Here is a 27,420-nt window from a genome sequence, read left to right as displayed (position 1 = left end):
AGAACAAGACAGGTGCTCATCTCTTTTAATGATTGAAATCCAGTAGTAAAGGACAACTCATTACACCAGTTAACATTGTGTTACACCCTACCCTCACAATCAAAGAAGCAGTTGGACATTTAGACACACTAGGTCACCGACAGACAGGAGCAAGAGGAAAGAAGAGGTGCCCTTTGAAAAACCCTCAAAGTACTGAATTCATACATCATTCATTTGAGAGAACCATGTAGCAGCTTACATACATACAGTGGTTCTTAAGTGCCAACTTAGTTATGACAAATGTAAGGGCTTTCTAAGAATAATTCAACACAAAAAAAGTAACCTGTCAAACTATTGGTTAGACAAAATATATAGTATTGGATGCCCAGAATCTAAATTCACCTTTCACAAAAGTCAAGTATAATACAGAATGTAACATGGTCTACAGTAGATTGGGAGTGCAGAGAAAGTATACAGAACACAATGCAAATACAGACAGCACAACAAGGGGCTGTTTGGGGGAAGAGTTTAACGGTGACAGGGCCTTAAAGAAGAGCTGTTTGTCGGGTTGCCACCATTTTGTTCGAGTTATAGGAATTGGAGTGTGTGTGTGTTTTTATTTTTACAAGTTACAGTATAGCGAACAGAACACACCTACGTGACGAACCCTGGGGTGGACTGTAGTGGGGAGATTTCCTATTGGTAGAGTCACCACCACTGGCCTGTTCTTGGGGAGGAAGAAAAGGCCAGGTGTTTGTTGTGGGCTGTATAAGTCTGTCTGAGCCCTGGTGTTGGGACAGGGAGCAGTGAGCAGAGGGACAAGGAGGGCAAGACAGTGGAGGGGTGAGAAGGGCAAAGGAGGGTAGTCATAATTCAAGGAACCACGACCACACGCATGGTGTTGGTATAGCCAGAGCCTGGGCGCCAACCGGTCAGGACGATCACCACATCTCCCTCCTTGATGAACCCTCGCTCCTTGCCTGGAAAACAAAGAACAAAGTTGTCAACACACCATGATTTTTGACTTCGATACCAGGTTTAGTATTGCGATACAATGGCAACAAAAAAAAAGAAATTCTATAAAGATAATCCAAACTCAAAGAACAGCACTTAATCCAGACAGAAACTGGTCTACTACACTGATCTGGCAAATCTCTGGGCATCTCAAGTTCAAGATTACATTTGGAATGTTTAAAATAAAAAGTCTATTTATTTGAGACAGTCATGTATGAATCAATTATACAATCAATTTGACTTGTGAAAACAATCCAACTCCATAAAACATGACAGTAGTCATTTATTTGAATAGTAGGTCTTGATAAACTAAATCAAGACGTAGCCCAGGCCTGCTCACTGGATGCTTTGAGTTGAGCTTCTTATGGCTGATGACAGTTGTCACCTGGGGCGACAATCTGCTTCCCTTCAGGACTTATTTTATTGTACTGAGCAACATTTGCATAGAAGTAGTAATCTTTTTAAAAGGTGCAAACTGTTTAAGACAGTCATTCATAAGGCACCTGCAGTCAATTCGGCGAGGGAGAGACGATTAACTCAGTGAATGTTTTGTGACGATCAGATTTGATTTAAAAAATAATGTATGCATATGATCAAACAAAAGTTCTAGCGTAGTGAATTGATTTTAACTTAAGCTGTAAGCTAGCAAGGAAAGTTAGTATTGGAGTGCATCTTCCCTTTCAGGATAATTCGATACGTGGTAGTTTGAAACTATTCTGTGTGATTCGGTTTGATTAGAGGAATGAGTCGATGCGGTGTGATACGACACTAGCATTTGTTGTACACACATTCCTTTTCCATTCCAAATTCAAATCAGATCCTAATGGAGCTCATGACCTGAACCTGTCAGAGTTGACTCAAATGCATGCAGTGAAAAACTAAGTCTGAAACCAAGAAAACAGAATTTGGAAGAAGTTATAGCCCCCCCCCCCCATTGAGCGTTTTAATAACCATTATAAACTAGGTGGTTCGAGCCCTGAATGCTGATTGGCTGACAGCCGTATACCAAATGTATGACAGAACAAAGGGTGCTCTAATTACATTGGAAACCAGTTTATTAATAGAAATAAGGCACCTCAGGGGTTTGTGATAAATGGTCAATATACCACGGCTAAGGGCTGTTCTTATGCACGACGCACCGTGGAGTGCCTGGACACAGCCCGTAGCCATAGTATTGGCCATTACCACATCTCCCCGGGCCTTATTGTTTAACTATTTTACCAGGTATATTGACAGAAGTGCAATATTTTCTCTTGTACACTAATGACATGGAAGAGTTGCAGGGGAGAGAAGTGTGCCTATTTGAAACCTAGGATTGTAGACCCCTGGTTTAGACCGTCTGGAGTGAGCTTTTATTCTGGTGAACACAAAAATACCATAAATATCCAGGAGATAATCTTACAGCTCATGAAATTATCTTTGTAATGGCTGTGGACTCTCACCCATTTCCATGGCAAAGTTGACCCTGAGGTCGACGTCCTCGGCCCAGACATCGTGGGCAGGCTTGTTGTAGAGGACGGGGAAGATCCCGCGATACAGGTGGGCCTGGCGGGCGGTCTGGCCGTTACGGGTCACAGCAATGATGGGGGCGCGGGGCCTGTACCTGGAGATCAGGTGGGCTGACCTGCACACAGATAACACAGCTCAGCCAATGACACACCCAAGGCCTGCTGCCATTCCAATTTCAGATACTGGCAATAAGTCTTGAACAAAGCCTACAGAAATCTATAAAGGGGGTAGATTTCTGAAAACTTTTAATTCAAATTTATTTCTGAAATATTAGGAAACTAATGATTTGATTAGTAGAGGACCTACTCTATAGTAAAATAAATGTTTGCGTAAACCTAGTGTGCATTGATGTCAAGCCACAGTTAACATTTCATCCTGTTGGTTCTGTTGGGGTTACAAAGACAGTCACTCTAGATTGTTTGACCAAAGTCCGCACATTGAGAGTTAAAAATATTAGGAAAATGTCAAGGTTGAGCAGTCAAAAGGGTTGGTTGATGTGAGGGTGAACACAATTGAATGACTCCTGCAGTGTTTTGTCAATACAGCCACAGAAATCTGTGGTGTTCCCAATAATGTTGAGGACTCTTAAGATGAATAACACATTTTCTTCTTGTATTTATTATCTACAGATCTGTCTCTACAGAGTGGCCTCGTCTGTGCAACCCATAATACTCCCCACCCACCCTTCTACAGCTCACATTACTGTCTCCACCCACACAGAGGGGTGACGTCTATCTGGGACCATGCAACCGTTCCCCTCCAATCTAAAGTAGGGGAATAGGATGTTAAGGGTCCCTCTTACCTGCCGCTGCCTGTCCCTCTTACCTGCCGCTGCCTGTCCCTCTTACCTGCCGCTGCCTGTCCCTCTTACCTGCCGCTGCCTGTCCCTCTTACCTGCCGCTGCCTGTCCCTCTTACCTGCCGCTGCCTGTCCCTCTTACCTGCCGCTGCCTGTCCCTCTTACCTGCCGCTGCCTGTCCCTCTTACCTGCCGCTGCCTGTCCCTCTTACCTGCCGCTGCCTGTCCCTCTTACCTGCCGCTGCCTGTCCCTCTTACCTGCCGCTGCCTGTCCCTCTTACCTGCCGCTGCCTGTCCCTCTTACCTGCCAGTCTTTGTGAGTACGACGAGGGCACTAGCACAGCACTTGAATGAGGACTCCACTGCGCCACAGGCCACGGCCTCAGAGGGGTCCCGGGTCAGGTGGGTGGTGCGCCGCAGCTCCTCAAACAGCTGTCTGTGAAAGGTGGCTGCCTCAGCCTCCCGAGCAATCTGAGTATGAGGGTGGGCCCGAGGCACGGGGGTTACACTCAGTCACACCAAGAGGCATGCCTCGCACCTAAGAGGCATGGCAAATGCTTATCCAGTCCTGGTCCAGTTCATTTAAGGAGTTAGGTGGATGTAACAGCTGTCAAGCAGAGGCACTACCAGATATGTCTTATAATGGATTCAACTTTTAGTGGTCCAGTTTGTTGTGACCGTAAAGACCTGTAAACGTGTGCCATGCCCTTTCATTCAGTCCCTGTCTCTCCCTACTCTGGCTTCTCACAAACCTCCTGAGTCCCTCCCAAACAGCTGTGCTACAGCCACCTGCCTACCTTCCAGAGTTAGTGAGCACAATGAACGCAGAGGACAAGATCTTAAAGGAGGCCTCCACAGCGCCGATGGCGATAGCCTCGGCCGGGTCGGTAGAGTGTGGTGCGGCGCGCCGCAGGTCCTCGAACACCTGCCGATGAAACATGGCTGCCTCTGCCTCGCGAGCGATCTGGCACAGGCGAGGGCAAGATGTAGCAGACGGACAGGAAGAACACCAGACAGATGGATATAAGGAAAGAGTGATAGGAGATGAGATAGAGGGTGGAGGGAGAGGGTAGGAAGTTTAGGTGAAAGGAATAGGATGAGGAGATGGAGAGGTAGGCAGAGAGAAAGGGTAGAAATGTAGGTTTAGTCAGAGTGCAGTTTAGTGAGACAAGAACAAAACATACATGTTAAAACACAGCCAATGGGCCACCGCAGCCAGTGCATTTAGCTATGGCGTCTAACACATCACAGCATTACAACACTAAACGGCTTTTATGATCCTATGCTAAAACTATAGTTAGTATCGGAATATAATTCTACATACCACCCAAACTGACTTTGCTCATTCAAACTAGTTAGCTGTGAAGAGGTTTTATGACATGGGCAGGTAACTATAGCCAACTGGTGTTATAACATGCACGCCTTGCAGTCACATGAAGAGATAGTCAAACAGAAAATGAGAGGAATAAGAAACATCTTTCAAAGTCTAATAAAAAAACTAAACAGAGGGAAAACATTCAAAGACCATAAAAGAGAAGCTGTTAAAAGGCAGAGTTAGTCTGAGCGTAACATCGGCCCTTGCGTAGGACAGTGCCTTCAGTTGACAAACAATGCATTCTTAAGAGGTGAAACCATGTTAAAGCGTGAAGGACTTGGTGCTGCAGGGAACCCATAAGCAGCTGCTCAAGGACTGCTGAGTCACTCCTGCCTGCATCCAGAGAGGAGTGCAGCAGCTGAACTAGAGTCAGCTGTTAAAGGCCTGAGTAGAAGGAAATGAGGGCAGCGTCAGCCACATTCTCCACCCATGTCCTACACTCTGTACTATTAAAACCAGGTGAGCGACCATTCTATGGATCATTATGAGTCAATATAATACCGGATGAATCCAGACTGCTTTTGCTGACCCTGACAAACATCACATGACATAAAACAAACAAATAAAAAAGTGGAAATGAGTGTTTGACTTTCCATCTGCAACATGACCTCCAGTAGCCCTGACCCTGCTGTTGATAGGTCTACACAGTGTAGGTCAGGACTAGTGGTAGTCGAGGGCTGATGAGATCCAGACTGAAGGACAGTACTGGAGGCTAACTGTAGGGGGCACTGTCTCACCATGTGCTGTGTGCGGACAGCCTCCAGGGGGTAGTCTCCCTTGGCGGTCTCTCCACTCAGCATGATGCAGTCAGCTCCATCCAGCACGGCGTTGGCCACGTCACTGCCCTCAGCACGGGTGGGCCTGGGCTTCTTGATCATGCTCTCCAACATCTGTGGAAAGGACAGGGATTCACAATGTCAGGCTACCAACAGTGTAATAACACGACACAAACCTTTCACATCACAACAAACTGTAGCATCCCTGTGGAAATATAAATATAAACGGGAGACGTTTCTATAAAAAAAAAAAAGCTGTCAACACAAGTAAACTGACCTGTGTGGCGCAGGTGATTGGCTTGCCGGCTCTGTTGCAGCGGCCAATCATCATCTTCTGGGCCAGGAACACCTTCTCTGTGGGGATCTCAATTCCCAGGTCACCACGGGCAACCATGATGCCATCACTGGCTTCCATGATTTCATCAAACCTGCAAAGGGGACAGGAAACCAGATTCAGATGTAGTAGTCGGATTTAACATTCCCATCGAGTTGGTGAATGTGAATTTAGTGCTGAACATAAAGATTTTGGGCACTGGCCAGTCAAGCACAATTTCTAAATCCAAGGGTCCAAAATCAGCTTGTATTTCTGTGCATTTAATGCCATCACACAGACCTGCGCACTCCCTCGTGGTTCTCCAGCTTGCTGATGATCTTGATGTTCTTGCCCTTCTCTCCCAGCACCTTCCTGACGGCGTGCACGTCGGCTGCTTTACGGATGAAAGAGGCAAACACCATGTCCACTCCTTGCTCCACGCCGAAGGTCAGGTCAGAGATGTCCTTCTCAGAGACAGCAGGCAGGTCCACAGCAGCACCAGGCAGGTTCACACCCTTCTTACTGCCCAGGGTCCCTCCATTTTCAATCTCACACATCAGGTAGTCACCACCTGGGGGACACACATTGGAGAGGAGACACTTAACTGTTATCTCCAGGCAATAAAGAATAGGAAAGGATCATCTGCCCATTCTTTACTCACCCAAAGGTTCAGTAAGTGAGGAGATGCTAGGGCTCATAGATCCTCAAAGGAATATTCTCTAGTCTATTCATCTCTTAAGTGGGAGCCAGACATGGACTCACCGATTTCCTTGACCTGGAGGGACACGAGTCCATCATCGATGTAGATCTTGCTGCCCTGCTCCACCACCCTGGTGATGTTCTTGTAGTCCAGCCACAGATTGTCTTCATCACAGTTCTCCTGGTAGGCATCATCCAGGGTCAACTTGATCATGTTGCCCTTCTTCAGCTCCACCTCAGATGTGCCACTCTGACACACACATAAAGGACCATGGATGAGTCTCAATAGGAACCATGACTATGGGGGTTCAACCACTCAATGGCTCATTGAAGACATTGAAATTGGTCAAGAAAACTCAAGCTTGTAGTAGATATCTTTACCACAAGCCATTCAATATGTCATACAGATATAGGATCTTAATTTGATCACCCAGTTGCAGGAGAACTTTTGCAGGAAATGTAAAACTTGTTGTATATTTGAGGTTTAAAAGGCTTATGAAATTTCAGGCTTGATTTTGCCTTAAGGGATCAACCCCTATATAAAATGCAAAGTAACTATAATCCACATTTCCCATTGCTGCAGAATTATTCCTGCTGTAGCAAACTGGCTCAAATTAAGATCCCATATCTGTACTCAATATTTAGTACAACAAAATGAGTGTAGAAAACATTTGATAGGGCCTCCAATCAGTTGATGTGTGCTGGATACATGGTAGTTAAGGGTTGGTTGGTTCTACTCACTCCTTTGATAAGTCCAGTCCTGATCTCAGGTCCCTTCGTGTCCAGAGCGATGGCCACGGGGCGGTAGTGGATGCTGCCTGGCTTAAAGCTCTCACAGGCCTCACGCACATTCTTAATAGTCTCACAGTGGTACTGTACAACAGATATAAATAAGAACAAAAATAAAACATTCTATAAGGAGGAAATCATTTATGAACAGGCTTGTATATTTAACACTAAAGCAACAATGTGTCAGCCAGATAGACATTTTATTTCAGTGACAATGTGAGAGATGGCACAGGCATGGGAAAACGCATGTCAGAGGGTAGAAACCTAGTATAGGTGTATTGAGTCACGCAACTGAACATAATCAGCTGACAACATATCAGGGCAATAAGAAGATAATGCATAATCTTATAACCAGTGGTGTAAATTACTTAAGAATACTACTTAAGTCATTTTTGGCAACTTTTACTTTACTACATTCCAAACAAAAAAATGTACTTTTTACTCCATACATTTTCCCTGACACCCAAAAGAACATTACATTTTGACAGTAAAATTATCCTATTCACACAAAGAGAACATCCCTGGTCATTCCTACCACATCTGATCTGGCAGACTCGCTAAACAAATGCTTTGTATGTAAATTATTTCTGAGTGTTAGTGTGTCCCTGGCTATCCGTCAAATAAATAGTGCTGCCTGGTTTGCTTAATAAGGAATTAGAAATATATACACTTACTTTTGATAAGTAAGTACATGTCAGCAATTCCATTTACTTTTGATACTTATTTTTAAAACAAAACTTACTTTAGTAGTATTTTACTGGGTGACTTACTTGAGTCATTTTCTAACAAGGTATCTTTACTTTTACTCAAGTATGGCAATTTAGTACTTTTTCCCCACCACTGCTTTTAACTACTAGAAACAGGGTCATACACGTGAGAGAAATATGACGCAATCCAGGATGTGGTCTAGAGTCTTGACAACCGTTACCAGTAGCGCAAACATGCATCTAGCTACCCTCTGTATAGGTACCACTGAGAACGTTCAAATGGTTTTCAATTAAGGCTAAGATGTTCTGAAGCGCAATAGAAAACATTCTCCCCGGATTTCTAGGAAGAGGTCACTTAAACTGGTCATATTTTCAGCTACAACATGCAGTAGAGTAATTCATTTATGAAAACAGTGAGAGTCAAGAAGGCAAATGCATTTTGCAGAGGTTGACATTAACTGTTGCCCGATTGCCCTGGGCAGGTAAACTGAACAGTAGAGCAGGGGGAAAATGTGTGGCTACCCGAAAATTGATTCTACTGTTCCATTTGTTAATGTTCATTAGTGAATCGCAACAGAAAAATAAACCAAGGCCAAGCCATTATACAGTTATTTCCCCTACAATGCCGACCGCTCCCTCTAGATCACACACACACGCTCCCATTAGGCCTGCAAAAATACTGCCTGTAAAACAAACCCATCTGATGTGATACACAACTGTAGACAAGCTACATTCCTTTCCCCTGCATGTCTCACCCAATTCTGACCGCGCCCTCTAGATCACACACACACTCCCTTTATGCCTGCAGAAATACTGCCTATAAAACATATCTGATGGGATACACAAACTACATGCCAAATCATGAACGCTTTATCACAAATAAATGGTCTGGTGGATTGAAGTTGGCCTGTGTTCCAACCACGTGCTGCATTTTTGTGAATAATTGGTGTGTATTTTCCAGTGCCATTTTGCAAACTGCTAGTGTGCCATTAAGCAATTGGTTACAACCCCCATGTAAAAAGTCAGTGGCTGGTGATAGTTTTTCTTCACCAGCTGGATCACCAAAAAGTTCATTCCATGCCCCCACGTTGGAGTGAAAGAATTCAATTCATGGCATGTGCAAAGCCAAATAAAATTGTTGGGCAAGTAACCATAATCTTCAGGCATGTGAAAACTGCTCCCAACTTGCTAGATGAGCAAGTGCCCATGAAAGCTTAATGTCAACCCCTGATTTATGGCTAGTCCCCATTTCAGATTAGACGACACACTCCGTACAATACCCTTTATCAGTTGTAAACTTGTGGTTAAATCAAATCAAATTTTATTTGTCACCTACACATGGTTAGCAGATGTTAGTGCGAGTGTAGCGAAATGCTTGTGCTTCTAGTTCCGACAATGCAGTGATAACCAACAAGTAATCTAACTAACAATTCCAAAACTACTGTCTTATACACAGTGTAAGGGGATAAGGAATATGTACATAAGGATATATGAATGAGTGATGGTACAGAGCAGCATACAGTAGATGGTATCGAGTACAGTATATACATATGAGATGAGTGTGTAGACAAAGTAAAAAGTGGCATAGTTAAAGTGGCTAGTGATCCATGTATTACATAAGGATGCAGTCGATGATGTAGAGTAAAGTATATGCATATGAGATGAATAATGTAGGGTAAGTAACATTATATAAGGTAGCATTGTTTAAAGTGGCTAGTGATATATTTACATCATTTCCATCAATTCCCATTATTAAAATGGCTGGAGTTGGGTCAGTGTCAATGACAGTGTGTTGGCAGCAGCCACACAGGTGGCTGTTTAACAGTCTGATGGCCTTGAGATAGAAGCTGTTTTCAGTCTCTCGGTCCCAGCTTTGATGCACCTGTACTGACCTCGCCTTCTGGATGATAGCGGGGTGAACAGGCAGTGGTTCGGGTGGTTGATGTCCTTGATGATCTTTATGGCCTTCCTGTAACATCGGGTGGTGTAGGTGTCCTGGAGGGCAGGTAGTTTGCCCCCGGTGATGCGTTGTGCAGTCCTCACTACCCTCTGGAGAGCCTTACGGTTGAGGGCGGAGCAGTTGCCGTACCAAGCGGTGATACAGCCCGCCAGGATGCTCTCGATTGTGCATCTGTAGAAGTTTGTGAGTTCTTTTGGTGACAAGCCGAATTTCTTCAGCCTCCTGAGGTTGAAGAGGCGCTGCTGCGCCTTCTTCACGACGCTGTCAGTGTGAGTGGACCAATTCGGTTTGTCTGTGATGTGTATGCCGAGGAACTTAAAACTAGCTACCCTCTCCACTACTGTTCCGTCGATGTGGATAGGGGGGTGTTCCCTCTGCTGTTTCCTGAAGTCCACAATCATCTCCTTAGTTTTGTTGACGTGTCAGGAAAATAACCTCACTCAACCACACTCCGAGGGCCCTCACCTCCTCCCTGTAGGCCGTCTCGTCGTTGTTGGTAATCAAGCCTACCACTTGTGTCGTCCGCAAACTTGATGGAGTTGGAGGCGTGCGTGGCCACGCAGTCGTGGGTGAACAGGGAGTACAGGAGAGGGCTCAGAACGCACCCTTGTGGGGCCCCCGTGTTGAGGATCAGCGGGGAGGAGATGTTGTTGCCTACCCTCACCACCTGGGGGCGGCCCGTCAGGAAGTCCAGTACCCAGTTGCACAGGGCGGGGTCGAGACCCAGGGTCTCGAGCTTGATGACGAGTTTGGAGGGTACCATGATGTTAATTGCTGAGCTGTAGTCGATGAACAGCATTCTCACATAGGTATTCCTCTTGTCGAGATGGGTTAGGGCAGTGTGCAGTGTGGTTGAGATTGCATCGTCTCTGGACCTATTTGGGCGGTAAGCAAATTGGAGTGGGTCTAGGGTGTCAGGTAGGGTGGAGGTGATATGGTCCTTGACTAGTCTCTCAAAGTACTTCATGATGACGGAAGTGAGTGCTACGGGGCGGTAGTCGTTTAGCTCAGTTACCTTAGCTTTCTTGGGAACAGGAACAATGGTGGCCCTCTTGAAGCATGTGGGAACAGCAGACTGGTATAGGGATTGATTGAATATGTCCGTAAACACACCGGCCAGCTGGTCTGCGCATGCTCTGAGGGCGCGGCTGGGGATGCCGTCTGGGCCTGCAGCCTTGCGAGGGTTAACACGTTTAAATGTCTTACTCACCTCGGCTGCAGTGAAGGAGAGACCGCATGTTTTCGTTGCAGGCCGTGTCAGTGGCATTGTATTATCCTCAAAGCGGGCAAAAAAGTTATTTAGTCTGCCTGGGAGCAAGACATCCTGGTCAGTGACTGGGCTGGGTTTCTTTTGTAGTCCGTGATTGACTGTAGACCCTGCCACATGCCTCTTGTGTCTGAGCCATTGAATTGAGATTCCACTTTGTCTCTGTACTGACGCTTAGCTTGTTTAATAGCCTTGGAGGGAATAGCTGCATTGTTTATATTCGGACATGTTACCAGACACCTTGCCCTGATTAAAAGCAGTGGTTCGCGTTTTCAGTTTCACGCGAATGCTGCCATCAATCCACGGTTTCTGGTTTGGGAATGTTTTTATCGTTGCTATGGGAACGACATCTTCGACGCACGTTCTAATGAACTCGCACACCGAATCAGCGTATTCGTCAATATTTCCATCTGATGCAATACGAAACATGTCCCAGTCCACGTGATGGAAGCAGTCTTGGAGTGTAGAGTCAGCTTGGTCTGACCAGCATTGGACAGACCTCAGCGTGGGAGCCTCTTGTTTTAGCTTCTGCCTGTAGGCAGGGATCAGCAAAATGGAGTCGTGGTCAGCTTTCCCGAAAGGGGGGCGGGGCAGGGCCTTATATGCGTCACGGAAGTTAAGAGTAACAATGATCAAAGGTTTTACCACCCCTGGTTGCGCAATCGATATGCTGATAAAATTTAGGGAGTCTTGTTTTCAGATTAGCTTTGTTAAAATCCCCAGCTACAATGAATGCAGCCTCCGGATAAATGGTTTCCAGTTTGCAAAGAGTTAAATAAAGTTCGTTCAGAGCCATCGATGTGTCTGCTTGGGGGGGGGGGGATATAATACGGCTGTGATTATAATCGAAGAGAATTCTCTTGGAAGATAATGCGGTCTACATTTGATTGTGAGGAATTCTAAAATCAGGTGAACAGAAGGATTTGAGTTCCTGTATGTTTCCTTCATCACACCATGTCCCGTTAGTCATGAGGCATACGCCCCCGCCACTCTTCTTACCAGAGAGATGCATGTTTCTGTCGGCGCGATGCGTGGAGAAACCCGTTGGCTTACTGGGAAGACTCTATCCAGGGCGGTGCAGCCATGTTTCCGTGAAGCAGAGAACGTTGCAGTCTCTGATGTCCCTCTGGAATGCCACCCCTGCTCGGATTTCATCAACCTTGTTGTCGAGAGACTGGACATTGGCAAGAAGAATGCTGGGAAGTGGTGCGCGATGTGCCCTTTTTCGGAGTCTGACCAGAACACCGCCACGTTTCCCTCTTTTTTGGAGTCGTTTCCTTGGGTCGCTGCATGCGATCCATTCCGTTGTCCTGTTTGTAAGGCAGAACACAGGATCCGCGTCGCGGAAAACATATTCTTGGTCGTACTGATGGTGAGTTGACACTGATCTTATATTCAGTAGTTAACACACAACCTTATTCACAGACAGCATGACCTGGATATGTACAAATAGTTAAATACACTACAACAACCTGCCTGTCCACATGTACATCACAACTATACTAATGGCCTTGAGTGGCAGTGCTAGCACTACCCTTGGAGACAGCTGCCCCAATTGGCTCATGCTGCTTCTCCCCATCTGGGTAAAGTAACCTGAGCTTTACCTAAGCACTTAATTGGCAGGTAGTCACATAGGGCTTCATTTCCATTCTCTCCTTCCCAGTTATTCTGCTGTTACTGTATCACCACAAACAGCCATGGCATCAAATTGAGCCAAGTGCACAGTGCCAAACTACACCAAGATAACTACATTCACAGCATATGCCTTAGAGCAGCTAGTCAGACAAAGCCAGGTCATCTGAGAACTGGGTATAGTTTCAGCCAGTGGATGTGTAGGTACCACTGAGAACGTTCAAATGGTTTTCAATTAAGGCTAAGATGTTCTGAAGCGCAATAGAAAACATTCTCCCCGGATTTCTAGGAAGAGGTCACTTAAACTGGTCATATTTTCAGCTACAACATGCATCATGAAGATATCAATAAAGATGTGGAAGTGCACTTCCTAACATTTTGATAAGCCTCCATGATTCAGTAGAAGGCCAGTTGACAGACAGGACGACAAGGTGAGTGGCTCAGGCCCCCTGTCTGAGAGTAGCAGGTTAAGACAGAGGAAGAGTGACCTCTACTGAACAGGGAATTGAAGCAGGTGACTGACGGAGTGGAAGGGACTCCACCCGTTGCTCCAGGCCTGCACCCTGGGCAGGGTGATAAAACTACAAGATGAAGGCACAGATTAAGTATTTATAGTGGCACAAGCAACCTCAGGTAAGGTTTCCACTGCGGTCTGCCTGCTCCATTGCACAGTTTAGGGCCTACCTTTGATCCGGAGCAGACAACTCCACACCGACTCTACCCTTGAACTGCACACCCTGGTTGGCACAGAGTACATCTCATATTCAAACGACATCTTTTGAAGGTAGCTGATACTTTGCAAAGAAGCATGCCTGACAGAATGACGAGTGGCACTATGACAACATTGGAGCAGGGGAGGCGGTCAAAATGGCGGCTAGAACAGACGCTTTAGTGAGTTGCGCACCAAACTTCAGAACGATTGTGGAGAGAAATAAAACGTTGCCAGACATTCCGATTATTGTTTTTACTTGCTCAAGATAAGAGCTTTCTAGTGAGTGGAATGATAAGTGGATCATTTATTTTGGCATGTCCATGCGAAGCCGTGACAAAAAGAGAAAGGAAGAAGCGAGCTGTTCTATTGCTAAACAAGAGGAACATTCTTAAAGACAACTGCCATAACTACATTTGCCCTATGGATGATTTCACGCATTTGAAGGCTGTTGAAGATGACGAGTTTCTCTCTATCGGTTACTCCGTGCAAACCTCCACTCTCCTTACTCATCAACTCCAGGTCTGATGCCATTGAGAAAATGGTATTCGCAACCATGGTAATCAAAGGCTGGAAAAAGATTGGAGTTTGCATGTGAAAATGAGTAGCTAAAGTTGAAAAGAGTGTGGGAAAAGGTGGAACAGAATAACAATGTGTACCATAGACATCTCACTAATCTGGAGCAATACACAAGATGAATCCTGAGACTCTACGGCATGCCCGTGGTGGAGAATGAGGATGTGTGAGGCAAGGCTATCCACATCTGCCAAAAAGTAATGCCTGCAGAGAAGACCGTCGATGTTGTGCCTTGCCAAGAAGAAAAAGCAAAACGATTCAAGACTAAGGGGTATCATCCTCTTCACTGCCAGATTCTACAGTGATGCTGTCTTGGAAGCGGTTCGAAAGAACATGTTCCTCCAGAGCCACGGTCTGAGTGTCGCCAAGCATCTCAACCCGGAGGACATAGAAACGAAGAACAAGTTGTGGCCAACGATCAAGAAAGCATGAAATGCTGCCTACTACGGAGAACGAGGTTTCACCAACAGTTTGGAAATCCATATTCCTCCCTAGAACTTCACCAGCAGGAACAAATTGATGGTGTCACCCATGGTATTCTCATTGTCATTGCACAGACTACCTAACAAGCCTCAGGTGACAGTTTCTCAGCACGACTGAGCTATTAATGTAGCTATTAATACTTCAAGTGAGAACGGTCTTAAGAATGTACACACTACCAGTCAAAAGTTGACACCTAATCATTAAAGGGTTCTTTATTTTTACTCATTTTCTACATTATAGAATAATAATGAGGACATCAAAACTATGAAATAACACATAAGGAATCATGAAGTAACCAAAAGAAAAGTGCTGAACAAAAAATATATATTTGATATTTTTCAAAGTAGCCACCCTTTGCCTTGATGGCAGCTTTGCACTCATAGAGCAGCATATGTTAGTATAGAGATATCTTTACAGTAAAATAAGCAGAGAAACCAGATGCTTTTCTAATTTCTGTGGAGAACTCGTACCCATTACATTAGGAAAGAAACTTATAATGAACGTACGAGTATGGTGGGCTGAATTTACTGGACTTAATTTAAATAATACTTAAGATCAATTGGATAAATCAATTCCTAAGAACTTTATTCCTCATCATGTCTTCTCTACTTCTGGTGACTTTCACTTCATGTTGGTTTGTAATTATAATATTGACAGAGTTCCAGTTCTCGTCAATTTCTCCACACATTATATATGGAATAAATCGGGACATAGTATAAAATAACTTAAATTGTTTTTTCGAATATTGGTTTCTGAAATAATATCCTATCGGTGAGCCAACTTGTAAATGCAGAGGGTAATTCTTATCAATTTAAGATCCCTGTAACACATGATTTTGCAATTCTTTTAGATGTCATTGCCTCAGGTGTTGCGTTATTATTCAGGAACGTGTCAAGACCTGACTCTCAGAACATACCTACTTATTAACCCCGTCATCAATAACAAAGATTTCTCTTCTTACTAACTAAATTAAGGAAGTTCCTTTCTAAATTCTTCATAATTATTATCCTGCCAACCACCATACAAAGAAGTTTAAGAAAAACACTAATTCACATTGTACCTTTTGTAATGACCACCCAGAAACGGTGTTGCATTTTTTTGGCATTGTATTCATGGAATCAGTAGCTTTATAATTGAACATGTTTATGAGGATTTTACACTCTTATGGAGAGATGTACTGCTTGGATTCTTTAACTACAATATAAATAAGTTGAAACAATTATGTAATTAACTTCATAATTTTTGGGGCCAAATTTCATATTCAAAATCTCAATTAATAAACACCACATTTCTTGCCCAATTGTCCTTTGTATGTGTATATGACACACACTTGTTCCCCCATGTACTTTTGTATTGATGTTTAGTTAAAAAAAAAAATAAAAATGTAAAAGTCCTTGACCTAATCATCAAAACAGCCTGTGTGGGTTTGTGCTATTCAGTAGAACTGGGAATTGCCAGGGACATCGCGACACGATATCACAATACTTTGGTGTCAATATGATATGTATCGCGATTCGATACTGTGATTTTAGGTCTGGATCTGGATCCAGTCTGCGTAGAAGTGTGTGATCATCCTCCACTGCAAAAGTCTAGGTGTCTAGCTAGACATGCTAGGGAACCCACCTCGTGAGATCCATGGGAGAAGTTCATGCGAGCGATGTTCATCCCAGACTTGATCATCTCCTTCAGCATGTCCACAGAGCGGGAGGCTGGCCCTGTTACGACAGAGGTGGGTTGAAACATCAGCACACACACACGTGTGATGTCATGCAGTATGTATTTCACAGCATCATACTATAGTAGAGGGCCTTTAAAATACAGATGTAAAAATATTATAGGCCTACAGACATTTGAACACTAACATCCATTGTGTTAGGCGATATTCCGTGATACCTACGGTTGTGCAGCACGTGCCAGGTGATCTAGTTACAGTATGGAATTCACAACTAAATGTTTGCCATCTCAATACCGTATAACAATTAAGTTAATTGTCTACAAATGTCCTAACTGCTCTCAAGTTGTGCATTTGGTTTACCAATTTAGTAGCTAGTTAGCCATCTAGCTAAAGCTGAAGATGGGATGTCAGTCCTCCAAATAGTTTAGGTCAGAGCCATTGACAATACATTAGTTAGCATTTTCTATGGGATTTTACATGTACCTGTTAGCATTGCTAACCTTCGGATTACAGAGGCTCAGTGGAGTTTGAAAATAGCAACCCTTGTGTTCAGTGCCGGTATTACCGAATGTCCCAGGATGGCACAAGGTCGGTATGAAGGTATGACAATCTTGATACCGCCCAAGCCTAGTGTGTGAGAGTGTGGCCACTGACCAATAGTGCAGATGATGCCAGTGTTGCGGGCTGTGGTGGGCTCAGAGTCTATGTCCAGCAGGCACATGTGCTCCAGGAAGGTGTCGGCCATGGCAGCGCCGAGCTGCTGCGTCTGGACGAAGGCAGAGCCCATGTCTTGAGACTTTGAACCGGGCATGATGGCAGAATTTGAAGTCCTGGAGGAGGAAAGAGAGAGATGAGGTGATATGAAGGGCGTACTAAGACAGTAAGGTGCTAATGGTTCACTCAATTCAGTGTCTCCAATCTCAGGCATTATCAGGTCATGGACTGGACTGCCACATTTAAAACACACATGACCACACTGGTTCATGAAACCAACTTTAGAGCCACCAGTCTAGGAATTAGCACACAACAGCTTATTGAGGCACAGTGTGTGGCTTTGAATCAATTGACATCTGTGCAAATAACCGTTTGTTTGTGGAATGAGGAACCTATTCAAAAGAAGACCACATCTGAAAAAACAGGAAGTGTCATTGAAGCCCTTGCCTGCTGGTTCTCATGCTGCACAATAGACAAAGACATGGGCCTAGATACGATTGATCTATAACATAGCCTGGGCTACAGAAAGATGTCGAGGTTATTCCTAGCCAGTAACATTCTTTCATTGAGCACATTGAGCTGTTTGCACATTGTGTTCTCCCCCTCCTCCGAGTTTGCACATTGTGTTCTCCCCCTCCTCCGAGTCACCCATGGCAACCGCAGCCCCGACTGGCAATGGTTTCATTATTTCCTCCTAGCCCGGGATAGATCACTTTCAACATGGCTCAATACAGAGCTGTTGAAAATAAGCAGATATTTCGATGAGGACTGCATCAAACCCAATATGAAGTAACCGAGCACCGTAAAGTTATTTTGCTCAAGACTCTTCCCTTTTCTAGTGTGCTTCTTGACAGTATTACACAACAGGCTCTTTGTACAGGTACTATGTCAGGCCAAATTCTCAGTGGCTTTGGGCAGGCAATTTAAAAAAATAAAAAGTCAATATAGTAGCTCCGTGCAAGGTGGAGCATCTCTTTGAGAGTGTAGAGTCCCGAGTCAACTCTGCTTCAGGGGCTGTTGCCATGGTTACATAACCAAGGAATGTGGCAATAGATGTCATACCTGCCGTCTGTGGTATGTAGGCTGAGGGGGATCACTGGAGGGCTGCCCTAGACAAGTCAGGGTTACCAACCTGGACTAGTCTAAACACTAACCAGTGGAGAGTTTAATTTAACCCAGTCTAAATTATACAGTGACAATCACATGAACAGAGAACACTCACTGATTGCTTCAAGGTGGAGCTTCTAGGAAATACTACGCTTTCTAATAGGTTACATCTGTTAGTCTACCTTGTTATAGTGAACAGTTTCACTAGTCTGGCAGACCTCTAAGACACTACTTAAAAACAGATGAGAATCTGCAGAATGCATAGGGACAAAGAGAGCATGTCATCCTCCTCAGTAGCCCCATTTACTGCAAAGCACAATCGTATCACATACCTCCCCTCAAAATTACCAGGCTAGTTTGAATTAGCCAAGGCTAAATTTGTTTGGCTAATGTTAACCAATGTTGTATTCTGCATCCCAAAACCATGAGAAAACAAATGATCCGTCATGGAGATAAAAGCTCTGAAGGAAAAATACTGGAGTTCTGGTACAGGTACAGCCTGCAAAAGTGATATTGTCAAAAATAATATCCCGATATGCAACCCCCCCCACACACACACACTATTATTTAGGGCAGGCTACCCTCTAGAACCAGGCCTACACTCAGCTCATCTCTTTAAGTGTTAATGAAATCGGGACAGGGCCCTGCCAAACAGCAGCATAAAAACCCAATGGGCAGCAGCTCAGTGACATCGGAGCCTCAAAGGCAGCAGCCCTGTGTTGTACGTGAGCACGGTCACATCATGCTCACTCCAGACTCCCAACTGTATACACAGCATGAGACAGCAGGGGCAGCCCCCAGACAGAGTAGAGCAGTGTAGACTGCAGAGAGAAAACAGAAATCATACAATGCCTTGTCTCAAATGAGGCCTAGATCCTTATCCCTGGAACACACTGTTTACAGCAAACTGGCGGTGAGACATGGGATGGGCTCTGACATCCATTGTCAACACAAAGGCGGGTAAGGTAGCCAACAACTGACAATCTCAAAGAGGTTGACAATGACATCTCAAGATCAACATTTGCAAATGAAATATGCACATTGAAATCAGGGCCATTGGCTACATAAAATGCACATAGTGTAAATTGTATAATGCAATTGCTGTTCATATGATCATTATGGCTTTACTCCTTCCTTCAAATGAACAGGGACATGTTTGGAATTATCCTACAGCCTGAGGGAGTTCTGACTAGAGGTCGACCGATTAATCAGAATTACCGATTAATTAGGGCCGATTAAGTTCTCATAACAATCGGAAATCAAATTTTGGGCACCGATTTCAGATTTTTTAAATAATTATTTTTATACCTTTATTTAACTAGGCAAGTCAGTTAAGAACACATTCTTATTTTCAATGACTGCCTAGGAATGGTGGGTTAACTGCCTTCTTTAGGGGCAGAAGGACAGATTTTCACCTTGTCAGCTCAGGGGATCCAAACTTGCAACCGTACAGTTGACTAGTCCAACGCTCTAACCATTGCACTCCACGAGGAGCCTGCCTGTTACGCGAATGGAGTAGAAGCCAAGGTAAGTTGCTAGCTAAATACTTATCTTATAAAAAAACAATCATAATCACTAGTCATAACTACTAATCCAGGTTAGCAGGCAATATTAACCAGGTGAAATTGTCATTTCTCTTGCGTTCATTGCACACAGAGTCAGGGTATATGCAACAGTTTGGGCTGCCTGGCACATTGCGAAACAATGCCAGAATTTTACATAATTATGACATAACATTGAAAGTTGTGCAATGTAACAAGAATATTTAGACTTAGGGATGCCACCAGTTAGATAAAATACCAAACGGTTCTGTATTTCACTGAAATAAACGTTTTGTTTTCGAAATGATAGTTTCCGGATTCCACCATATTAATGACCAAAGGCTCGTTCGTATTTCTGTGTTATGTTATAAGTCTGATTTGATAGAGCAATCTGACTGATCAGCAGCAGGCCCGTAATCATTCATTCAAACAGCACTTTCGTGTGTTTTGCCAGCAGCTCTTCCAAGCACAGCACTGTTTATGACTTCAAGCCTATCAGCCTAATGGCTGGTGTAACCAATGTGAAATGGCTAGCTAGTTAGCTGGGTGTGCGCTAATACCATTTCAAACATCACTCACTTTTAGATTTGGAGTAGTTTGCAGCAGGTTTTGTGGAGCGCTGCTTCGAGTGTAGCTGTTGTCGATGTGTTCCTGGTTCGAGCCCAGGTAGGGGCGAGGAGAGGGACGGAAGCTATGCTGTTACACTGGCAATACTAGTGCCTATAAGAACATACAATAGTCAAAGATGTATGAAATACAAATGGTATAGAGAGAAATAGTCCTATAAATACTATATTAACTACAACTTAAAACCTCTTACCTTGGAATATTAAAGTCTCATATGAAAGCTGGTGGTTCCTTTTAACATGTTCTCATGTTCTGAGCAAGGAACTTAAATCTTAGCTTTTTTACATGGCACATATTACTTTCTTCTCCAACACTTTGTTTTTGCATTATTTAAATCAAATTGAACATGTTTCATTATTTATTTGAGGCTAAATTGATTTATATTAAGTGTTCAGTATTGTCATTATTACAAATAAAATAAAAATAGGCCGATTAATTGGTATCTGCTTTTTTGGTCCTCCAATAATCAGTATCGGTGTTGAAAAATCATAATCGGTCGACCTCTAGTTCTGACATGACCCAGCCTGCTATGCTTTCGCAAGAAACCCTTCCTACCCTGTGACTAACACATAACACACAGCTGGGCTGACGATGGCTCGCCAAAAGATGCTCTACAGTCCAAGGCCATGCCAGGCCAGTCTGATTCATCCTTTATCACTGAGACATCATACATAAGCCTGGGACAAAGATTTAAAGAATGTTAGGGCTGACCTTGGGCCAGTGACACCAATAATAAAACTAAGTGACCCAGATGCATATCTAACTTTAGAGCTGCCCTGTTGCTATCAATCCTCCCCAATCCCTTCCAACACCACCACCTCACTAGAACAGAATATGCTTTCTCGCTCTCCATGCACTTCTTCTGCCTACGTACTGCCCCCTCCCCTCACTTTCACACATGCATGCACACACTGTGCGATGTCTCCACTGCGCATTGGCAGTATAGCCAGAGGTTGCCTTACAGGAGTGACATCACATGACATCCGAGGAGCAGCCATGACGACCCTGACGTAGCCAATAATTCTACACTGGTGACCTCAGAAAACTAGCTCTCCCCCCTGCGCTACATTGATTCAGTCTCATCATCCAGCTATGTGGCATTACATACCAGTAAACCTTTCTGTTCCTCCTGGGGACGTACAAGAACGTAGCTGCTACCGACCTCCTGAAGATCCCCAGTCGGTGTGACCCCCGGTCCCCACAGAGCGCAACAGGAACAGCAGCAGCGCTAACCGGACAAGCAGGAACTCCCGGTAGTGTGACTCGCTTGCCTACACACGGCTCAGGAATAAATCCCCTTCTCTTCAGCGAGGATAACGTGCTGCAGTACACACAGGTCAGGCTGCGTGCCCTGATACTGCGGCTATACATGAGACCTTCAAACCTGCCGTTTACCAGAGCCATGTTATGCTGGCAGCACTAGGTCATATTACCCCTAGGGCTCTAAAAATGGTGGATGTGTATTCTAATAACAGACGGTAAGCCTGTGTAGAAGACAACGCTAGCCTGGGATTAGTGCATTTCATGCTGCCATTGGGTGGCAGTAGTCATACATCACTGGGTGGGTGACACATTTGCATTCTGTGCTGCATTGCATTACACAGCAGATAGTATCCATGTTCTGCTGCGCTGCAGCCTAGCGTTACTCAGCACCTGTAGCCACTATGCTAGTCTCACATTGCCAGACATAGCCAAGAGCAGGAGGCAAGTCTACCACTATGTATGGCAGACTGCATGAAAGTGACACTAGCTGCAGCAGGAGTACTGCAGTAAAACAAATTCAGTCAGTGTAGGCCTACACCCCTCAACACTGTAGCAGGTTAAGGACAGTTCAAAGAGGAGCCATGGCTAGATTTCTTCTTAGTCAACTCTCAATTGCAGTTGAGTAGGAGACCAGGAATATGCTGTGCAGAATAGTGAGTCATAGGTGGGGGTTTCAACCTGGGCATTCAGAGTTCTTATTTCACCTCATTGAGAACAAACTTCAGAGGAAGAGGTGCCTAGTCATTCTCCCTGTGCACCGTTAGGGGCTACAGCATGATATTTGAAACTGGAAAATTACAGCAGGAAATGACTAAAAGTGACACAATACTGGGAGTATTTTAGACATTTACTGTGGGGCCCGCAGCGTACGTGCTTTCAGCACAGTACTCCAGGTATGCAGATTGCCAGATAGGGCACTGACATAGGCATTATAAGCTAGGCCTCACACCCCTAAAAGAAGCACTATGTTGGGACATACCATAGCCACTCCTGTCCCCACTGATAACACACGATTCCTAACCTACTGAGAAGTGCTTCTATGCCCTAGCATTCCAAAATAGAAGTCAGCTCCCTCAAGAGTCCTGGCTGATGCGGTGTAAAGTATAGAGCCAGGGTGGCTTGTATTTCCTCCTACACTCACACAGGGCTCTGGGCCAAAAGAATCTGTTACATAATGGCTAAGCATCTCAGGAACAGTCCTAACCAGACGTAGGAAGAGCACTAAACTTAATTTGAAGCCTAAATTAGTTCTGAGACCGACTAACCACACACATTTCTGATATGAAATTTGCAAATTGTTCAAGTCTAGACAGGTTTCATTATTTTTTTAAAAACTGAAGGCCTACATGACCATTTGATTTGGGAGGTGGGAGAAATGGAAGAACTGACCAAGGAGGTCAGGGTTTGATGCAGGCTAGCTGATAGAAAGAGCTACAGTATTGATGTATGACTAGTCAATAAACAGGCACTGCAGAAGAGGGGTTCTAGAAGGTTGCACCGACTCCACCCCCCTCCCAGTGTCAACAAAGCCAATCCATTCAGACATAGTTAGGGCCATATAAAAGTGTTTTTTTGCTGTCTGCTTTCACGGATTTTATAGGGCCCTAGAGTTTGACAGGTCAGCGAGGCCACTTACTTCCAACAAAAGGACAACAGACCACTGAATGTCAGTGTGAATAACAGCTTTGTTCAGGGGGCCGGGAGGATCGCACATATCTGAACATTGTTATTAAAAAGCAATCGATTCAGTAAATTGGTAACATGAGAATGGTCAGTCATTAGTTTGCAGTACAATGCATCCACTGATGCGCCACAGGGCACGTCTCCATTTCTGCGTCACATTTTCACGAATTTAAGATAACGCGAAAAGAAACTAGCCAATGGAATTCCAAGTTAATCGGGCAACCACACCCACCAGGCGAGACTAGTGAAATACGAGCGCGTTAGTTTCTCTCCGCTTTAAAACATGTTTTAGACTGATACCATGTTAGTTCATGAGAAATAACTCCACTCATAAAAATAGTTGTTAACCTGTATGAATAGTTAGCTGGAGAAAACTGCGTCACACTGAGTTAGTCACTGACAAACGACACCATTCTTTGTATGACTACAACACCACATGGTTTGTAACTTTAAACGGTTTAAGATGGTTCAAAGTGTGAACTACTGTTACCTCTTACTAGGTAGCTAGACAATTATCTTTTGGAATCCATCCCTTGCCTGGACTATGCCACAAAAAAAAACAGCTGGCAACACAGAATATGATAACGTCAATTGAATACAATTGTAATTTGATGAAAGCAGTACAGTAAAACAAACGTACATCATGTTATTAGCTAGCTACAACTCTTGTGATGATTACTCACCTTCTATCGACGAACAACTGCTAGACTGACGTATTTCTCTTACACCCAGAAGCTCAAGGTGATCTCCTGAACTAAAGCGGAACTATTTTTGTTCGATGCATCACGTATCCATCCGCGAAATATAAATCGCTATTACAAGTATATAATGAATTAAATCGAAAGATATGGTTTCAATAATTCATACATATTTAGAATGTATTTATGTATGATTTCTGATGTATTCTTTGGAGAAAAAAACACCCGGTTAACTAGGGCTTGGAACTATAAACCATGGGGAAGTTTACATAAAGGAACATAATGAAAGTGCGGTGATGCGATACCGCTGATGTCCAATCAGGAACGAGAAGCATCTCTGAAGCATGGGGCCGGCATGTGACTCAGGGATGCGGTAGAATTTCTTGAACATCTCATCGGAATGGGTACCATAGGGTGTTATATTCAAACACCTGCATTTCAGTTACACTATGCTCAATCTCACTGTATAGTCAATAGTTGCATAAATGTATACCCATCATGGTGGTTGGAGATGTGAAAATCCCAGGAAAGACACACCTAAAATTGCACGGACATCCTCGAAGCCGCAGTGTCTCATGGGATGCCCATGACTGAAAGGTTATATTATTGCGTAAGTAACAAATGTGTCAGAAAATGATCGTGTCTCACGCACTCAAACAAATCAGTACTTCAACCCTTTCCGATCTCCACTCATCTCACCCAAACACATAGTATCTGATGATGATGACGATATTTTACATAATTGTAGTTACCATCACGATACTACTGATCATGCAAGGCAGTTCCACAACATGCCACTTTAACAGTTCACTTTTTAATTTAGAGAATTCAGAGGGGTCTGTCATCAGCACAAGTATAACCACAGTTAGGAGACAGTATCTTTGGTATACTGTGACAGTTGAGGATGAGATCATTTATAATCAACAGCTCCCTCTAGTGTTCATTATCAAGAAAAGATTAGCTGAGGTTTAGCTTGCTGTGGCTAAACTACAATTGAATATTCCTTCCACCAGCACAAACTTTTGATAGTTTCCCTCTAACCCTTTCTCTTACTTTTATATCATGCAATACATTTTGGGTAAAGGAGTTATATAAACAAAAACCCCTTCACTCAATTTGACTTGTTGTATTCCTACTCAATTTAAGCTCTCATCTCAGATGGGAGTGAGACTACAAGTCCTGCCTAAACCTCATCAAGCCAAGTTAGAGGAAAATTCCTACCTGTTGTCACTGGCGAAGTGTTCTAACTATGTAGGGATTGTCTACATGTCATCATGTTCACCATTCAGTTATGGAATGTAACCCCTCCCTCTCTGTCCTCTCCTACGGTAGTCCTCACCTGATCTCAATGGTAACATTGCTGCAGCTGCTGCCACTGTTGGCTTCTCCCTGGCCCCGGCCAGACTCTGGCTGTGTCCTGCACTCTGCTCTGCTTCCTCAGACCAATGGACACCTGCCCAGGTGAGGGACATTCCCTCCAACCCAATCACCTGGCCACACTGGCCAAGCCCCCACCAGTCACAGGGCATTATCATCTCACACACCACAGCCATGAGATACAGTAAGATAACCCTCACCCTGGTGAAATCCTCAGTCAAATCCTATAGATATATAGATATTAGATAAGCGGCTGTGATGATATATTCATATTTTGATATGTGAGATTATATGTTTTCTGACTAAGATGATAGTTTATTTTCATATCATGTCAAAATGTTCATCAGGTTTTTATAATATTTCATTGAGTGATTCCATTTTTGAAAAAGACCTAGAAAAGCACTATTCACTGCAGAACTATCTATTCTATGTCTATGGCAAGTATCCCCTGTACACATGCAGCTAGAGCCATCCTTTGAGATGGTGTGTACATTTGTCCTGTATAATTATGTCTATTGAAAGGGTCATGCACTGTGCAATAGAACTGAGTTGATTAAATGATTATGTCATACTCCCCCACCATAGGCTCTTGAAGTATAGTGCATTCGGAAAGTATTTAGACCCCTTCCCTTTTTCCATATTTTGTTACTTTACAGCCTTGGATTAAATACAACTTTACCTCATCAACCAACACACAATACCCCATGATGACAAAGCGAAGAAACAGGTTTTTAGAAATGTTTACAAATGTATTGAAAAAAAGTGTTAAACAAATCAAAATATATTTTACATTTGAGATTCTTCAAATAACCACCCTTTGCCTTGATGACAGCTTTGCACACTCTTGGCATTCCTTCAACCAGCTTCAACTGGAATGCTTTTCAAACAGTCATGAAGGAGCTCCCACATATGCTGAGCACTTGTTGGCTGCTTTTCCTTCACTCTGCGGTCTGATTCATCCCAAGCCATCTCAATTTGGTTGAGGTCGGGGGATTGTGGAGGCCAGGTCATCTGATACAGCACTCCATCACTCTCCTTCTTGGTAAAATAGCCCTTACACAGCCTGGAGGTATGTTGGGTCATTGTCCTGTTGAAAAACAAATGATAGTCCCACTAAGCCGAAACAAGATGGGATGGCGTATCGCTGCAGAATGCTGTGGTAGGCATTCTGGTTAAGTGTGCATAAAATTGTAAATAAATCACAAAGAGAGTCACCAGCATAGCACCCCCACATCATAACACATTCTCCTCCATGATTTAAGGTGTGAAATACACATGTGGAGATCATCCGTTCACCCACACTGCATCTCACAAAGACACAACCAAAAATCTCCAATTTGGACGTCAGACCAAAGGACAGATTTCCACCGGTCTAATGTCCATTGCTCACGTTTCTTGGCACAAGCAAGTCTCTTCTTATTATTGGTGTCCTTTAGTAGTGTTTTCTTTGCAGAAATTCGACCATGAAGGCCTGATTCACAGTCTCCTCTGAACAGTTGATGCTGAGAGGCTGGTAACTCTAATGAACTTATCTTCTGTATCAGAGGTAACTCTGGGTCTTCCATTGCTGTGGCGGTCCTCATGAGAGCCAGTTTCCTCATAGCGCTTGAAGATTTTTGCGTCTGCACTTGAATGAAACTTTCTAAGTTCTTGAAATTTTCCACATTGACTGACCTTCATGTCTTAAAGTAATGATGGATAGTCGTTTTTCCTTGCTTATTTGAGCTGTTCTTGCCATAATATGGAGTAGGTCTTTTAACAAATAGGGCTATCTTCTGTATACCCCCCTACCTTGTCACAACACAACTGATTGGCTCAAACACATTAAGACGGAAAGAAATTCCACAAATGAACTTTTAAGAAGGCACACCTGTTCATTGAAATGCATTCCAGGTGACTACCTCATGAAGCTGGTTGAGAGAATGCCAAGTGTGCAAAGTTGTCATCAAGCCAAAGGGTGGCTATTTGAATAATTTAACATTTAAAATATATTTTGATTTGTTTAACACTTTTTTGTTACTACGTGATTCCATATGTGTTATTTCATAGTTTTGATGTCTTCACTATTATTCTGCAATGTAGAAAATAGTAAAGAAAGAAAAACTCTTGAAGGAGTAGGTGTTCTAAAACCATTGAACAGTAGTGTATGT

General features: G+C 43.8%; 1 protein-coding gene across 3 annotated transcripts; it reads right to left on the bottom strand.

Annotated features, from left to right (window-relative positions):
* Positions 1 to 11: 11 nt before the first annotated feature.
* LOC124033797 (pyruvate kinase PKM-like) lies at positions 12 to 24,034 on the bottom strand. Of its 3 annotated transcripts, none has more exons than XM_046346122.1 (11): positions 23,879 to 24,034; positions 16,915 to 17,090; positions 16,209 to 16,300; positions 7,204 to 7,335; positions 6,526 to 6,712; positions 6,064 to 6,334; positions 5,728 to 5,878; positions 5,412 to 5,564; positions 4,097 to 4,263; positions 2,436 to 2,617; positions 12 to 959 (listed from the first exon to the last, which is right to left on the bottom strand). In XM_046346122.1, the coding sequence occupies exons 2-11, from the start codon at positions 17,069 to 17,071 to the stop codon at positions 853 to 855; spliced, it is 1,599 nt and encodes a 532-aa protein (XP_046202078.1). In that variant the 5' UTR covers positions 17,072 to 17,090; positions 23,879 to 24,034; the 3' UTR covers positions 12 to 852. The 3 variants fall into 3 exon arrangements, with proteins under 3 accessions (XP_046202078.1, XP_046202076.1, XP_046202077.1); XM_046346120.1 differs by lacking the exon at positions 23,879 to 24,034 and adding an exon at positions 21,358 to 21,668; XM_046346121.1 differs by lacking the exons at positions 4,097 to 4,263; positions 23,879 to 24,034 and adding exons at positions 3,604 to 3,770; positions 21,358 to 21,668.
* Positions 24,035 to 27,420: the final 3,386 nt, after the last annotated feature.

The sequence above is a fragment of the Oncorhynchus gorbuscha genome, linkage group LG04, assembly GCF_021184085.1.
Source record: "Oncorhynchus gorbuscha isolate QuinsamMale2020 ecotype Even-year linkage group LG04, OgorEven_v1.0, whole genome shotgun sequence".
Lineage (NCBI taxonomy): Eukaryota > Metazoa > Chordata > Actinopteri > Salmoniformes > Salmonidae > Oncorhynchus > Oncorhynchus gorbuscha.
The sequence above is the reverse complement of the archived record's forward strand: the minus strand, read 5'-3'. Positions and strand labels throughout refer to the sequence as shown.